Source organism: Ranitomeya imitator, chromosome 9 (genome assembly GCF_032444005.1).
Source record: "Ranitomeya imitator isolate aRanImi1 chromosome 9, aRanImi1.pri, whole genome shotgun sequence".
Taxonomy (NCBI): domain Eukaryota; kingdom Metazoa; phylum Chordata; class Amphibia; order Anura; family Dendrobatidae; genus Ranitomeya; species Ranitomeya imitator.
The window spans coordinates 3,061,161-3,079,552 of record NC_091290.1 but is presented as its reverse complement, the minus strand read 5'-3'; the positions used below and the strand labels follow the sequence as shown (position 1 = coordinate 3,079,552).

Sequence of the window (18,392 nt, the reverse complement as noted above, 5' to 3'; positions counted from 1 at the left end):
GACTGTCCCACCTCAGCTGTAGATCTCTGCAGTTCATCCAGAGGGATCATCGGCCTCTTGGCTGCATCTCTGATCAGTCTTCTCCTTGTGTGAGATGAAAGTTTAGAGGGACGGCCGGGTCTTGGTAGATTTGCAGTGGTATGATGCTCCTTCCATTTCAATATGACCCTTGCACAGTGCTCATTGTGATGTTTAAAGTTTTGGAAATCATTTTGTATCCAAATCCGGCTTTAAACTTCTCCACAACAGTATCACGGACCTGCCTGTTGTGTTCCTTGGTCTTCATGATGCTTCACACAGACCCCTGAGACTATCACAGAGCAGGAGCATTTATACGGAGACTTGATTACACACAGGTGGATTATATTTATCATCATTAGGCATTTAGGACAACATTGGATCATTCAGAGATCCATAATGAACTTCTGGAGTGAAAGTAAAGGGGCCGAATAATATTGCACACCCCACTTTTCAAATTTCCACAAAAATGTAAAATAACCAATACATTTTGTTCAACTTCACAACTGTGTTCCACTTGTTGTTGATTCTTCACCAAAAATTTACATTTGGTATCTTTATGTTTGAAGCCTGATATGTGGGAAAAGGTTGAAAAGTTCCAGGGGGCCGAATACTTTTGCAAGGCACTGTATATGTTTATATTATACTAGATGGTGGCCCGATTCTAACGCATCGGGTATTCTAGAATATGTATGTAGTTCATTTATGAAGATTTTAGAATAATACAATGAATACACAGAATTCGTCTGGCCGGATGCGACGAATTAGCGAAGCGTGGTTCAAATCCCGCGCCAATTCGCGGCCGGAGTGCGCCTGTCGCTGATTGTTCGCGGCCGGCCACGTAGTATATAGCACAGCCATGTAGTATATAGCACAGCCACGTAGTATATAACACAGCCCACATAGTGTTTAACACAGCCACATAGTATATAACACAGCCCACGTAGTATATAGCACAGCGACGTAGTATATAACAGCCCACGCAGTATATAACACAGCCCACGTAGAATATTTCACAGCCATGTAGTATATTGGACAGCCACGTAGTATATTGCACAGCCACATAGTATATTGAACAGCCACATAGTATATTGCACAGCCCACATTGTATATTGTACAGCCCATGTAGTATATTGCACAGCCACGTAGTATACAGCACAGCCACGTAGTATATAACACAGCCCATGCAGTATATAACACAGCCACGTAGTCCCACATAGTATATATCACAGCCAAGTAGTATATTGCACAGTCCACGTAGTATATAGCACAACCCACGTAGTATATAACACAGCCACGTAGTATATTACACAGCCCACGTAGTATATTACACAGCCCACGTAGTATATTACACAGCCCACGAAGTATATAGCACAGCCATGTAGTATATTGCACAACCAACGCAGTGTATAACACAGCCCATGCAGTATATAGCACAGCCCATGTAGTATATTGCACAGCCGATGTAGTATATAGCACAGCGATGTTATTTTACATTTTTGTGGAAATTTGGTATAGACACAATTTTTCCAAATCCTGTTTGTTTGCGGCATCAGTCAGCAGATTCTCTGTGGACCCAACCGTCTGTCCCCCATGTAAGATCAGGTCCCTGTACATGCGCCTTCTCCAAACTGCCATTTTTAGATCTCTCCACAGGTGTTCTATGGGATTCAGGTCTGGACTCATTGCTGGCCACCTTAGAAGTCTCCAGTGCTTTCTCTCAAACCATTTTCTAGTGCTTTTTGAAGTGTGTTTTGGGTCATCGTCCTGCTGGAAGACTCCTGACCTCTGAGGGAGACCCCCTTCATAGTGGGGGTGGCAGCAGAAATTTCACATTTTGACTTCTAAGACAACAGTACAGATTTCCACTGATCTCATATTCATTCCTTGTGTTGCTCGATCCATAAAAGTCTCTTCTTCAGTCGTGGATTATTTGTGAGGAGCAGGACTTTATGGATTAAATGCTGCAATCTCCTCTGGACAGCTGTTGTGATGAGATGTGTATGCTACTTAATCACTGTGCACCATTTATGAGGGCCATTACCTGAGGTACTGTCAGTTCAACACTGATGAACTTATCCTCTGCAGCAGAGGTCATTCTTGGTCTCCCTTTCTGAAGGCAAACATCATGATAGCCAGTTTCATCATAGTAATTGATGTGTTTCATGAAAACATTTGAGGACACCTTCAAGGTTCTAGCACTATGAAGCATGGTGACAGAGGAGTTATGGGAAGGTTGCTCCCTTGTACAGGGACCTGATCTTACATGGGGGACAGAGGGTTGGGTCCACAGAGAATCTGCTGACTGATGCCGCAAACAAACAGGATTTGGAAAAATTGTGTCTATACCAGTAAATCAGGGACAGGAAGATCAGGCAGAAGGATAAACACGGACCAAGGTCAGAAGCAAGAGTCAAGACAGGCAGAACAAGAGCAGAAAAGCGGGACTGAACCACAGCAAGAAATCATAAATGGCTGATAGCTGAGGGTTAAATAAGGCGCGGTGCTGTTCCATTCGCCACTGTAAGGAACTTATTACTCCTATAGGTCAGCACACTCGCCCATAATACCTGACTAGGCTAAAGGCACTACAGGTCCCAGCCACACTAGCATTTCTGGCTGGGCAGGTCCTCAGCATGAATTATTTCTGGTTCTCACATCTCCTCCATCACAAGGTCACAGAATGAATACGGCGGCGCCTGGTGACAGAAGCAGATGTTGCATGAGCAGAGGGACATGAGACACATACAGCACACGCAGAGCCTTGCGAAAGTATTCGCCCCCTGGAACTTCTCAGCCTTTCCCACATATCAGGCTTCAAACATAAAGATTCCAAATATAAATTTTTGGTGAAGAATCAACAAGTGGAGCACAATTGTGAAGTTGAACGAAATTTATTGGTTATTTTACATTTTTGTGGAAATTCAAAACCTGAAAAGTGGGACGTACAATATTATTCGGCCCCTTTACCTTAACACTTTGTTGCCCCTTTTGCTGCGATTACAAGTCTCTTGGGGTTTGTCTCTATCAGTTTCGTACATGGAGAGACTGAAATTCTCGCCCGTTCTTCCTCGGCAAACATCTCGCGCTCAGTGAGGATGATGGAGATCGTTTGTGAACAGCAGTTTTCAGCTCTTTCCACAGATTCTCCATTGGATTGAGGTCTGGACTGTGACTCGGCCATTCTAACACCTGGATACGTTTATTTGTGAACCATTCCATTGTAGATTTTGCTTTATGTTTGGGATCATTGTCTTGTTGGAAGACAAATCTCCGTCCCAGTCTCAGGTCTTTTGCAGATTCCAACAGGTTTTCTTCAAGAATGGTCCTGTATTTGGCTCCATCCATCTTCCCATCAAGTTTCACCATCTTCCCTGTCTCTGCTGAAGAAAATCAGGCCCAAACCATGATGCTGCCACCACCATGTTTGACAGTGGGGATGGTGTGTTCAGGGTGATGAGCCGTGCTGCCTTTACCCCAAACATATCGTGTGGCATTGCTGCTGAAAGGTTTGATGTTGGTTTCATCTGAGCAGAGCACCTTCTTCCACATGTTTGGTGTCTCCCAGGTGGCTTGTTGTTTATGGATATCTTTGAGAAATGGCTTTCTTCTTGTCACACTTCTATAAAGGCCAGATTTGTGCAGTGTTGTCCTATGGACAGACTGTCCCACCTCAGCTGTAGATCTCTGCAGTTCATCCACAGTGATCATCGGCCTCTTGGCTGCATCTCTGATCAGTCTTCTCCTTGTGTGAGATGAAAGTTTAGAGGGACGGCCGGGTCTTGGTAGATTTGCAGTGGTATGATGCTCCTTCCATTCCAATATGATCGCTTGCACAGTTCTCCTTGGGATGTTTAAAGTTTTGGAAATCATTTTGTATCCAAATCCGGCTTTAATCTTCTCCACCACAGTATCACGGAGCTGCCTGTTGTGTTCCTTGGTCTTCATGATGCTTCACACAGAACCTGAGACTATCACAGAGCAGGAGCATTTATACGGAGACTCGATCACACACAGGTGGATTATATGTATCATCATTAGGCATTTAGGACGACACTGGATCATTCAGAGATCCACAATGATCTTCTGGAGTGAAAGTAAAGGGCCCGAATAATATTGCACGCCCCACTGTTCAAATTTCCACAAAAATGTAAAATAACCAATAAATTTCATTCAACTTCACAATTGTGTTCCACTTGTTGATTCTTCACCAAAAATTTACATTTAGTATCTTTATGTTTGAAGCCTGATATGTGGGAAAAGTCTGAAAATCTCCAGGGGGCTGAATACTTTCGCAAGGCACTGTATATGTGTACATGTGTAATACCTATCCACATACATAGACAGTACATACAGTGGGTATTAAATCTTCACACCCCTGATAAATTGTCAGTTTTTTGTCTTGTAAGTAAATCCTACAAGAAGAATCATTTCAGAACTTTCTTCATCTTTATTGTCCACTATTATCTGTACAAAATTTACTGAAATCAATGTGGGTAGAAAAAGTAAATGAATATAACTGTGTAAGTCTACACCCCCTTACACTGTTACTTTGGTGGGCAGTCTGTGGTGGTCATGTGGAAAAAATGCTCATACGCCACTTTGGAGAATTGTCTGGTTCCACCAACAAATCAATATAAGGCCGAGCTGTTAATAAAGACTAGAGGGGCCACCGGATATGGCAGCACCCCACCCCGTCATCCTGGGAGTTTTGTTACCTTTAATGTCACCTATAATAAGTAATTATTAAAACAAAATTAAAAATTGCTGCACCTTCCCTTTAAGACTTGTTATATTATGAGGAATGAAGAGACCAATTATAGAAATGATCACTTCATCATCACAGACAGTCTAAAAAAAAGTGGGATTTCTACCGTTCCTCGGGGGCGGGACTTTATGCCTAACTGTAAAGAGCAGCACAATGATGTAGCACCGTGTGATGCAGGGATTTCCCTAATATTGCTGTATTTGTCGCCTGCACCCCTGGGTGCTGAACCCCAGGGGTGGGGATGTGATGGAAGGTACTTACGATGTTTCCTCAGTACCATGGCGTGACCCGATTCTGGGGACATGTCGGCGTCCGCTCACAATCCACGGCTGCTGTTTGCTTTATTTATTCTCAGCTTCTGCACAGTTGTAGTTTTTGGAGGATTTTTGGATGTTTTTGCGGCTTGCATTGGAGATTGCAGCTGTGAAGTTTTGTAATAAAGTCCGTTCTCGTGAGGAGCTAAGACGTAGCCTGAGGGAATTAATGCAAATTTTAGCCGTATTAGGCGCATTTTTACTGTTCCTTTTTTACAGTTTTTTTTTTTGCTTTTTAGTCTTTTTCTCATTAGTGTCCATCATGAAGAAAAAAATGCAAGCAAACAAAAAAGTGTAAGCGCAGTGATGCCAGACCCGGACCTCGGCGCATTTGCTGACCAATAATCAGATCCATTATTTATGTGTCAATAATCAGATTTCGGGAAAGTCTTCTGCTCGCAGACCTGTCCGTGTCCGCCTTACTCCAGGCTAATCAGACGGCGCCCCTGTGCGCCCCTCTCATGTTTGGGCTCTTTTCCTGATCGCTGACTACCGCGGGACTGACAGCTCATCAGCCGCTCGCCCGTCCTGTCTGCCGCCTCCATCAATAATGCAGGATGTCAGTCGTGCTCCTCTTTGTACATAGGACGCCCTTGATTTTAGGGGCCGCAGTGAGGTGATGGCGCCGGTCAGCAGCCGCACTCCTGGGTGCAGGGCTCCAGACGGAGACATGAAACGCAATCATCTCTTATTTATCGGAGGATAAGATCCCGCTCGTCCTGTGTCTACATAGTGTGCGGCTGCCAGGGGGCTGCTCCTGCTCACATAGCTGAGGGTTTGATACAATGTGTCAGCCTGGACTGCAGGTCACAGAGCAACGTCTGCGCTGGTTACAATGGCATTTACTTCACAGCTGTGTGCAGCGTCACTGCCTCTGATTGCAGTCAGTGAATGAAAACAATTTTGTTGCAGAGATCAGGAAAATAAAATAAAGTCTTTCTACTTTGTAAAACATATTTTTCTCCCCTTATAAACATTGATAATGTCGCTCCTCACTGACTTGCCATACACTGCACTTGGGCACCAAAGCTTCTGCAACTGCTCAGCTGGCGCCAACCTTTGTTCTCATAAAGGGACAATGACCACTAAATGGTCCTCACATCATCCCTGCCCCATCTACCCTGGGTGTGATGTCCAGACCTGAGACCTTTGATCTATTACGTTTCGGAGTCTGCGCCGTGTGTTTGTTCTTATTTATTCCCTGCCCCAACACCCGCCCCTAGTCGTCCCCCAACACCCACCCGTCCTGGGTCCTGCCCCGACACCCGGCCCGAGTCCTACTCTGACACCTGCCCCAACACCCGCCCCTAGTCCTTCTACAACACCCGCCTCTAGTCCTGCCCCAACACCCACCCGTCCTGGCTCCTGCCCCGACACCCAGCCCGAGTCCTACTCTGACACCTGCCCCAACACCCGCCCCTAGTCCTGCCCCAACACCCACCCGTCCTGGCTCCTGCCCCAACACCCGGTCCGAGTCCTACTCTGACACCTGCCCCAACACCCGCCCCTAGTCCTGCCCCAACACCCACCCGTCCTGGCTCCTGCCCCGACACCCAGCCCGAGTCCTACTCTGACACCTGCCCCAACACCCACCCGTCCTGGCTCCTGCCCCGACACCCGGCCCGAGTCCTACTCTGACACCTGCCCCAACACCCGCCCCTAGTCCTTCTACAACACCCGCCTCTAGTCCTGCCCCAACACCCACCCGTCCTGGCTCCTGCCCCGACACCCAGCCCGAGTCCTACTCTGACACCTGCCCCAACACCCGCCCCTAGTCCTGCCCCAACACCCACCCGTCCTGGCTCCTGCCCCAACACCCGGTCCGAGTCCTACTCTGACACCTGCCCCAACACCCGCCCCTAGTCCTGCCCCAACACCCACCCGTCCTGGCTCCTGCCCCGACACCCAGCCCGAGTCCTACTCTGACACCTGCCCCAACACCCACCCGTCCTGGCTCCTGCCCCGACACCCGGTCCGAGTCCTACTCTGACATCTGACCCAATACCCGCCCCGACACCCGGCCCGAGTCCTACTCTGACACCTGCCCCAACACCCGCCCCTAGTCCTTCCCCAACACCCACCCGCCCTGGGTCCTGCCCCGACACCCACCCGCCCTGGGTCCTGCCCCGACACCCGGCCCGAGTCCTACTCTGACACCTGAGCCAACACCCGCCCCTACACCCACCCTGAGTCCTTCCCTGCATACTATTTATCTCTGCCAGCCTTGTCCCATGCTCCTCAGGATTATAGTTTCTGTGTGCAAGATATTGCTGACCGAGACCACTCCAGCATAAAATCACCAAGTATGCCACATAATAAATGCATAATAATACAGAAAAAATAGAAAAAAAAATATTTAATGTAAAAGTCTTCATGTTTCCCATACAACTAGAAAACTTAGTTGACCATAAGGGGTAAAACATAAATTAAATACATAAAAATTATCCAGTACAAGCCATAAGCCATGAATCTCATCTCATTCTTAATACCTGTGTGCATTCCTGATACACAGGACTAGCCCCGCCCCCGAGGAGCATCTTGTTCATCTGTTGAATATATTTCAGATTGTGAATTTACATAGTAATTTGTGTTTTGGATTTTGTAAGAATATAATTAATAGGTGACCACAAAAACATCAGATGAAGGCTGCGGCTAAGGTTGACACCAAAAGTAGCGCCTATGCCACAATATCTACATGTATGAAGGGAACCTTTACCTCTTAACACACATGATCAGGGACATGCACCATAGAGATGGCTAATCTTCCTCCGCCCCGAGTCCTGCCCCTACACTTGCCCCGCGTGATCAGGGACATGCACCATAGAGATGGCTAATATTCCTCCGCCCCGAGTCCTGCCCCTACACCCACCCCACATGATCAGGGACATGCACCATAGAGATGGCTAATATTCCTCCGCCCCGAGTCCTGCCCCTACACCCACCCCACATGATCAGGGACATGCACCATAGAGATGGCTAATCTTCCTCTGCCCTGAGTCCTGCCCCTACACCCACCCCACATGATCAGGGACATGCACCATAGATATGGCTAATCTTCCTCCACCCCGAGTCCTGCCCCTACACCCACCCCACATGATCAGGGACATGCACCATAGAGATGGCTAATCTTCCTCCGCCCCGAGTCCTGCCCCTACACTTGCCCCACATGATCAGGGACATGCACCATAGAGATGGCTAATCTTCCTCCGCCCTGAGTCCTGCCCCTACACCCACCCCACATGATCAGGGACATGCACCATAGATATGGCTAATCTTCCTCCACCCCGAGTCCTGCCCCTACACCCACCCCACATGATCAGGGACATGCACCATAGAGATGGCTAATCTTCCTCCACCCCGAGTCCTGCCCCTACACCCACCCCACATGATCAGGGACATGCACCATAGAGATGGCTAATCTTCCTCCGCCCCAAGTCCTGCCCCTACACTTGCCCCACATGATCAGGGACATGCACCATAGAGATGGCTAATATTCCTCCGCCCCGAGTCCTGCCCCTACACTTGCCCCACATGATCAGGGACATGCACCATAGAGATGGCTAATATTCCTCCGCCCCGAGTCCTGCCCCTACACCCACCCCACATGATCAGGGACATGCACCATAGAGATGGCTAATCTTCCTCCGCCCCGAGTCCTGCCCCTACACTTGCCCCACATGATCAGGGACATGCACCATAGAGATGGCTAATCTTCCTCCGCCCTGAGCCCTGCCCCTACACTTGCCCCACATGATCAGGGACATGCACCATAGAGATGGCTAATCTTCCTCCGCCCTGAGCCCTGCCCCTACACCCGCCCCACATGATCAGGGACATGCACCATAGAGATGGCTAATCTTCCTCCGCCCCGAGTCCTGCCCCTACACCTGCCCCACATGATCAGGGACATGCACCATAGAGATGGATAATCTTCCTCCGCCCCGAGTCCTGCCCTTACACCCGCCCCACATGGTCAGGGACATGCACCATAGAGATGGCTAATCTTCCTCCGCCCCGAGTCCTGCCCCTACACCCGCCCCACATGATCAGGGACATGCACCATAGAGATGGCTAATCTTCCTCCGCCCTGAGCCCTGCCCCTACACCCGCCCCACATGATCAGGGACATGCACCATAGATATGGCTAATCTTCCTCCACCCCGAGTCCTGCCCCTACACTTGCCCCACATGATCAGGGACATGCACCATAGAGATGGCTAATCTTCCTCCGCCCTGAGTCCTGCCCCTACACCCGCCCCACATGATCAGGGACATGCACATTGAGATGGCTAATCTCCCTCGGCCCTGAGTCCTGCCCCTACACCCGCCCCACATGATCAGGGACATGCACCATAGAGATGGCTAATCTTCCTCCGCCCCGAGTCCTGCCCCTACACCTGCCCCACATGATCAGGGACATGCACCATAGAGATGGATAATCTTCCTCCGCCCCGAGTCCTGCCCCTACACCCGCCCCACATGGTCAGGGACATGCACCATAGAGATGGCTAATCTTCCTCCACCACGAATCATGCCCCTACACCCGCCCCACATGATCAGTGACATGCACCATAGAGATGGCTAATCTTCCTCAGCCCCGAGTCCTGCCCCTACACCCGCCCCACATGGTCAGGGACATGCACCATAGAGATGGCTAATCTTCCTCAGCCCCGAGTCCTGCCCCTACACTTGCCCCACATGATCAGGGACATGCACCATAGAGATGGCTAATCTTCCTCCGCCCCGAGTCCTGCCCCTACACCCGCCCCACATGATCAGGGACATGCACCATAGAGATGGCTAATCTTCCTCCGCCCCGAGTCCTGCCCCTACACTTGCCCCACATGATCAGGGACATGCACCATAGAGATGGCTAATCTTCCTCCGCCCTGAGCCCTGCCCCTACACTTGCCCCACATGATCAGGGACATGCACCATAGAGATGGCTAATCTTCCTCCGCCCTGAGCCCTGCCCCTACACCCGCCCCACATGATCAGGGACATGCACCATAGATATGGCTAATCTTCCTCCACCCCGAGTCCTGCCCCTACACCCACCCCACATGATCAGGGACATGCACCATAGAGATGGCTAATCTTCCTCCGCCCCGAGTCCTGCCCCTACACTTGCCCCACATGATCAGGGACATGCACCATAGAGATGGCTAATCTTCCTCCGCCCTGAGCCCTGCCCCTACACTTGCCCCACATGATCAGGGACATGCACCATAGAGATGGCTAATCTTCCTCCGCCCTGAGCCCTGCCCCTACACTTGCCCCACATGATCAGGGACATGCACCATAGAGATGGCTAATCTTCCTCCACCCCGAGTCCTGCCCCTACACTTGCCCCACATGATCAGGGACATGCACCATAGAGATGGCTAATCTTCCTCCGCCCTGAGTCCTGCCCCTACACCCGCCCCACATGATCAGGGACATGCACATTGAGATGGCTAATCTCCCTCGGCCCTGAGTCCTGCCCCTACACCCGCCCCACATGATCAGGGACATGCACCATAGAGATGGCTAATCTTCCTCCGCCCCGAGTCCTGCCCCTACACCTGCCCCACATGATCAGGGACATGCACCATAGAGATGGATAATCTTCCTCCGCCCCGAGTCCTGCCCCTACACCTGCCCCACATGGTCAGGGACATGCACCATAGAGATGGCTAATCTTCCTCCACCCCGAGTCCTGCCCTTACACCCGCCCCACATGGTCAGGGACATGCACCATAGAGATGGCTAATCTTCCTCCGCCCCGAGTCCTGCCCCTACACCCGCCCCACATGGTCAGGGACATGCACCATAGAGATGGCTAATCTTCCTCCACCACGAATCATGCCCCTACACCCGCCCCACATGATCAGTGACATGCACCATAGAGATGGCTAATCTTCCTCAGCCCCGAGTCCTGCCCCTACACCCGCCCCACATGGTCAGGGACATGCACCATAGAGATGGCTAATCTTCCTCAGCCCCGAGTCCTGCCCCTACACTTGCCCCACATGATCAGGGACATGCACCATAGAGATGGCTAATCTTCCTCCGCCCCGAGTCCTGCCCCTACACCCACCCCACATGATCAGGGACATGCACCATAGAGATGGCTAATCTTCCTCCGCCCTGAGTCCTGCCCCTACACCCACCCCACATGATCAGGGACATGCACCATAGAGATGGCTAATCTTCCTCCGCCCTGAGTCCTGCCCCTACACCCGCCCCACATGATCAGTGACATGCACCATAGAGATGGCTAATCTTCCTCCGCCCTGAGTCCTGCCCCTACACCCACCCCACATGATCAGGGACATGCACCATAGAGATGGCTAATCTTCCTCCGCCCTGAGTCCTGCCCCTACACCCACCCCACATGATCAGGGACATGCACCATAGAGATGGCTAATCTTCCTCCGCCCTGAGTCCTGCCCCTACACCCACCCCACATGATCAGGGACATGCACCATAGAGATGGCTAATCTTCCTCCGCCCTGAGTCCTGCCCCTACACCCACCCCACATGATCAGGGACATGCACCATAGAGATGGCTAATCTTCCTCCGCCCTGAGTCCTGCCCCTACACCCGCCCCACATGATCAGGGACATGCACCATAGAGATGGCTAATCTTCCTCCGCCCCGAGTCCTGCCCCTACACCCGCCCCACATGATCAGGGACATGCACCATAGAGATGGCTAATCTTCCTCCGCCCCGAGTCCTGCCCCTACACCCACCCCACATGATCAGGGACATGCACCATAGAGATGGCTAATCTTCCTCCGCCCCGAGTCCTGCCCCTACACCCACCCCACATGATCAGGGACATGCACCATAGAGATGGCTAATCTTCCTCCGCCCTGAGTCCTGCCCCTACACCCACCCCACATGATCAGGGACGTGCACCATAGAGATGGCTAATCTTCCTCCGCCCTGAGTCCTGCCCCTACACCCGCCCCACATGATCAGGGACATGCACCATAGAGATGGCTAATCTTCCTCCACCCCGAGTCCTGCCCCTACACCCACCCCACATGATCAGGGACATGCACCATAGAGATGGCTAATCTTCCTCCACCCCGAGTCCTGCCCCTACACCCACCCCACATGGTCAGGGACATGCACCATAGAGATGGCTAATCTTCCTCCGCCCTGAGTCCTGCCCCTACACCCGCCCCACATGATCAGGGACATGCACCATAGAGATGGCTAATCTTCCTCCGCCCTGAGTCCTGCCCCTACACCCACCCCACATGATCAGGGACATGCACCATAGAGATGGCTAATCTTCCTCCGCCCTGAGTCCTGCCCCTACACCCACCCCACATGATCAGGGACATGCACCATAGAGATGGCTAATCTTCCTCCGCCCTGAGTCCTGCCCCTACACCCGCCCCACATGGTCAGGGACATGCACCATAGAGATGGCTAATCTTCCTTCGCTCCCACATGGAACCCCATTATGTGCAGCTGGGGGTGAGCCGCAAGTCTCCATATCAGCACCAGGGGGCGACGTCTGCACGATTTCAGAATTCTGAGTGTGGAGAATGACTTTGGACGTTAGAGGACGGCGGGGACCTGAAGGGTGAACTTGTCTCCAACACGCTCAATCCCACAAGGAATATCCGTCAGATGAATTCAGAATCTCTCAGTGAGAAAATGATAATTAATCCTGACATAATTAAAACCAAAACAACCGAAACTAATGGATCAATTAGAGGCTGATTAATGCGGATTTATTCAATTTAGGGAGAAACGGAAAATAATCCAATCTAAGTAAAAAGTGCGGCAGAACCGACCGATTCTCCACACCAGAATCCCGCAGAATATGCCAAACTATTATGTGTGACCTAATGGTGAAACATCAGAAAACTGCGAAGCATTCACGGAAATAATACAAGTCCTCAAGGCAAAAGATTAGTCACAACAGCGAAGTCCGGAGATTGGGGACAAAACTCCGAATATCAAGTCACAAAAAGAACAACCAGACGTCTGCTCCAGACGGTCAACTGGTAGAGGCTTCTAGGAATGCAGACAATTTCAGAAAAGAACAAGACTCGACCGTCTCCCCAACATCAGGGTCTGACCCAACAAATGCTCTGCTGGGTGAAGGGGCAACCACATACTGATGATGGAGGCAACGGGTGGTCACCACATACTGATGATGGAGGTGACGGGCGGTCACCAGATACTGATGATGGAGGCTACGGGCGGTCACCACATACTGATGATGGAGGCAACGGGCGGTCACCAGATACTGATGATGGAGGCAACGGGTGGTCACCACATACTGATGATGGAGGTGACGGGCGGTCACCAGATACTGATGATGGAGGCTACGGGCGGTCACCACATACTGATGATGGAGGCAACGGGCGGTCACCAGATACTGATGGTGGCAACGGGTGGTCACCGCATACTGATGATGGAGGCAACGGGTGGTCACCAGATACTGATGATGGAGGTAACAGACGGTCACCACACACTGATGATGGAGGCAGCGGGCGGTCATTAGATACTGATGATGAAGGCAACAGGCGGTCACCACATACTGATAATGGAGGCTGTAACGGGGTCTAACAAGCTGGGGTACCTCTTTCAGTACCACCCCGTGTTTCAGGAGGTCCACTCTGCTTTTGCTGGATTCTGAATGAAGGACGCTGGCTGGAATTCCTTGGTTACGTGAGAGCATATAAAAGCTGACTGCTACCCCACGTATTTCCAGTCTAAAAGAACCCACTTTATTTACAGCACACAGAATATATAACACAGATACACAGGACAGGCCAATAGGAAAACAGCTGGCCAGACATACATTACAATAGCCGCAGGGGGCCGGAGCCTGCTGATATTTACTGGGGGAATTACAAAGGTGGGGGAGGACAGAAGGGGGATATCTTGTCCTCTCTGCCCAGTGGCGCAGCCTGTGGACTGATGCATTTCACATAGAAACTATTATACATACATATACTGCATAACATTCTTGGTTCTGGGGGGTTCTGTAACAGAGGCAACGGGCTGTCACCACATACTGATGATGGAGGCAACGGGTGGTCACCACATACTAATGATGAAGGCAACAGGCGGTCACCACATACTGATGATGGAGGCAACGGGCTGTCACTAGATACTGATGATGGAGGCAACTGGCGGTCACCACATACTGATGATGGATGAAACAGGCTGTCACCACATACTGATGATGGAGGTGACGGACGGTTACCAGATACTGATAATGTAGGGGATGTCCGGTCACCAGGTACTGATGATGGAGGCGATGGGTGGTCACCAGATACTGATGATGGAGGAGACAGACGGTCACCAGATACTGATGATGGAGGCGATGGGCGGTCACCACATACTGATGATGGAGGCGATGGGTGGTCACCAGATACTGATGACGGAGGCAACGGGCGGTCACCAGATACTGATAATGGTGGCAATGAACGATCACCACATACTAATGATGGAGGCAATGGGCGCTCACCACATACTGATGATGGAGGTGATTGACGGTCACGAGATACTGATGATGGAGGAGACGGGCGGTCACCAGATACTGATGATGGAGGTGACGGCGGTCAGCAGATACTGATGATGGAGGTGATGGATGGTCACCTGTTGTGATCTGGTGGCCTTGGAGCAGCATGAGACGTACTCTGGAGAAGATGGTCCCTGTACTGACATGGGGGGTATATCTGCATCTCCAGAGAAATAGCTAGGCTGCAAAAAATCCTTCACAGACTAAGCTGGACAAGACAAAACATGAATATGCACAGAACTATAAGGTCCACTGCAGGTGGACAGCAAAAACAAAGCCAGGACTTATCTTTGTAGAAAAACACAGCAAACTGGAGAGACCAGCAAGGAAGTGAATCCTTCAAGAACAATGGACAACTGGCACTGACTAAAGGATCCAGCAAAGCTATATACCCCAGTCAGTTTTGCAATTAGTAGATACACCTGTCCACTCCTGCAGTCCAGGCACAAATGCATTACCCTCTACAACCACCGGAGGGAGCCCAAAAGCTGAATTCACAACAGTCACCACATACTGATGATGGAGGCGATGGGTGGTCACCAGAATACTGATGATGGAGGCGATGGGCGGTCACCAGATACTGATGATAGAGGTGATGGGTGGTCACCAGATACTGATGATGGAGGCGATGGGTGGTCACCAGATACTGATGATGGAGGAGACAGGCGGTCACCAGATACTGATGATGGAGGCGATGGTCAATCACTAGATACTGATGAAGAAGGCCACGGATGGTTACCAGATACTGATGATGGAGGCTATGGGCAGTCACTGGATACTGATGATGGAGACGACATGCAGTTACCAGATACTGATGATGGAGGGGACGGGTGGGCACATACTTTCTCTCCCTACAGTGTATATGGATGGATAAACAGTTCAAGTAGCATTACTTGATTATTTAATCTATTTTCATAGTTTTTCTTTCTCAGTAAACATCACTAGTCTTCAAGGATAAGAGCACAATATGTTATATGAAATGTCAACATACAAGGTCATATTACAGGCTTACACAAGCAAAATTCTAGAAATCCTTAAAATCAAAAGTCAACATATAGATAACAGTCTATTCTTTCTGGCTTGCTAAAAATAGACATCTGGTTAATTAAGATAGAATGCTGTGTCCTCACATCCTGATTTTTGCTTGGTAACTTTGTTTTTATTTTTCTTTTCAAGGTGGATGGAATCTTGTGCTTAACAGAAATTCTCACCGATGAGACTCAGAGTGAAGCCACAAAAGCCGAAGTAGCTGCTGTGATCGCACAAATCACGTCCCCTCATCTCACATTTACCCAACATCTCAGCACCTTCCTGGAGAACATGGAAGAAATCATCACAGCTCTGCTCAGTGAGTGCGCGACAACCATACCAGCCAGTATATGGTGTGCGGGAGGTAGTCAGCTCCGCCCCGATGATGACATCATGGTCTATAAATGTACACATGTCACATTCTTTCTGCAGAGTTATGTGATGAAGCTTCCAATGGTGAGGTGTGCTTACTGGCGTCCGCCGCCTTGGCCAATATCACTTTTTTTGATACAATCGCCTGTGAAATCCTGCTCCAGATGAAAGCTGTGACCATCCTGCTCAACGCCTGCTCTGACAAACAAAGGGTTAATTCTTCATACGCACGAGATCAGGTATATGATATGTACAGCCGGTATAACCTGGGCATCTCCTGTATATAATTATATATGGACAGCCGGTATAACCTGGGCATCTCCTGTATATAATGATATATGTACAACTGGTATAACCTGGGCATCTCCTGTATATAATTATATATGTACAGCCGGTATAACCTGGGCATCTCCTGTATATAATTATATATGTACAGGCGGTATAACCTGGGCATCTCCTGTATATAATTATACATGTACAGCCGGTATAACCTGGGCATCTCCTGTATATAATTATATATGTACAGCCGGTATAACCTGGGCATCTCCTGTATATAATTATATATGTACAGCTGGTATAACCTGGGCATCTCCTGTATATAATTATATATGTACAGCCGGTATAACCTGGGCATCTCCTGTATATAATTATATGTACAGCCGATATAACCTGGGCATCTCCTGTATATAATTATATATGTACAGCCGGTATAACCTGGGCATCTTCTGTATATAATTATATATGTACAGCTGGTATAACCTGGGCATCTCCTGTCTATTATTATATATGTACAGCCGGTATAACCTGGGCATCTCCTGTATATAATTATATATGTACAGCCGGTATAACCTGGGCATCTCCTGTATATAATTATATATGTACAGCCGGTATAACCTGGGCATCTCCTGTATATAACTATATATGTACAGCTGGTATAACCTGGGTATCTCCTGTATATAATTATACATGTACAGCCGGTATAACCTGGGCATCTCCTGTATATAACTATATATGTACAGCCGGTATAACCTGGGCATCTCCTGTATATAATTATACATGTACAGCCGGTATAACCTGGGCATCTCCTGTATATAATTATATATGTACAGCCGGTATAACCTGGGCATCTCCTGTATATAACTATATATGTACAGCCGGTATAACCTGGGCATCTCCTGTATATAACTATATATGTACAGCTGGTATAACCTGGGCATCTCCTGTATATAATTATACATGTACAGCCGGTATAACCTGGGCATCTCCTGTATATAATTATATGTGTACAGCCGGTATAACCTGGGCATCTCCTGTATATAACTATATATGTACAGCCGGTATAACCTGGGCATCTCCTGTATATAATTATACATGTACAGCCGGTATAACCTGGGCATCTCCTGTATATAATTCTATATGTACAGCCGGTATAACCTGGGCATCTCCTGTATATAATGATATATGTACAGCCGGTATAACCTGGGCATCTCCTGTATATAATTATATATGTACAGCCGGTATAACCTGGGCATCTTCTGTATATAACTATATATATACAGCCGGTATAACTTGGGCATCTCCTGTATATAACTATATATGTACAGCCGGTATAACCCGGGCATCTCCTGTATATAATTATACATGTACAGCCGGTATAACCTGGGCATCTCCTGTATATAATTATACATGTACAGCCGGTATAACCTGGGCATCTCCTGTATATAATTATATATGTACAGCCGGTATAACCTGGGCATCTCCTGTATATAACTATATATGTACAGCTGGTATAACCTGGGCATCTCCTGTATATAATTCTATATGTACAGCCGGTATAACCTGGGCATCTCCTGTATATAATGATATATGTACAGCCGGTATAACCTGGGCATCTCCTGTATATAATTATATATGTACAGCCGGTATAACCTGGGCATCTTCTGTATATAACTATATATATACAGCCGGTATAACTTGGGCATCTCCTGTATATAACTATATATGTACAGCCGGTATAACCCGGGCATCTCCTGTATATCAGTTGTTCAGCTGCTATAACATAGGCTTTATGTCTCATTCTGGGCCACGCTTCAGTAGATTTATGACCTTACTTTCTGAAAGTTGCTGCAGGTAAAGTGATGAGATAAAGTTGGTCTCGCAGTCGCAGGGGAGACGTTTTCGTGCTGATAACCGCATGTTTTACTCCTAAAAGATAATGAAATCACTGCTCAATCTCAATTTCTTGGCTGTAACTCTGCGCTTCCACTATAATTAGTAATATGTAATTGAAACATTTATGGGAACCTCGCAATCACATTTATATTTTTTGCATTTGAAATTTGATGATTATA

The 18,392-nt window shown here is 48.8% G+C and overlaps 1 protein-coding gene across 6 annotated transcripts in view; it reads left to right on the top strand.

The window, feature by feature from the left end:
* The window catches only part of INSC (INSC spindle orientation adaptor protein), a 279,978-nt gene that overhangs the window by 227,097 nt on the left and 34,489 nt on the right, over window positions 1–18,392 (top strand). For all 6 annotated transcript variants that reach the window (XM_069738644.1, XM_069738642.1, XM_069738641.1 and 3 more), the window contains 2 exons: window positions 15,817–15,988; window positions 16,102–16,280. In XM_069738644.1, coding sequence (XP_069594745.1) covers window positions 15,817–15,988; window positions 16,102–16,280 — 351 coding nt within the window. The remainder of the gene's footprint in view (window positions 1–15,816; window positions 15,989–16,101; window positions 16,281–18,392) is intronic.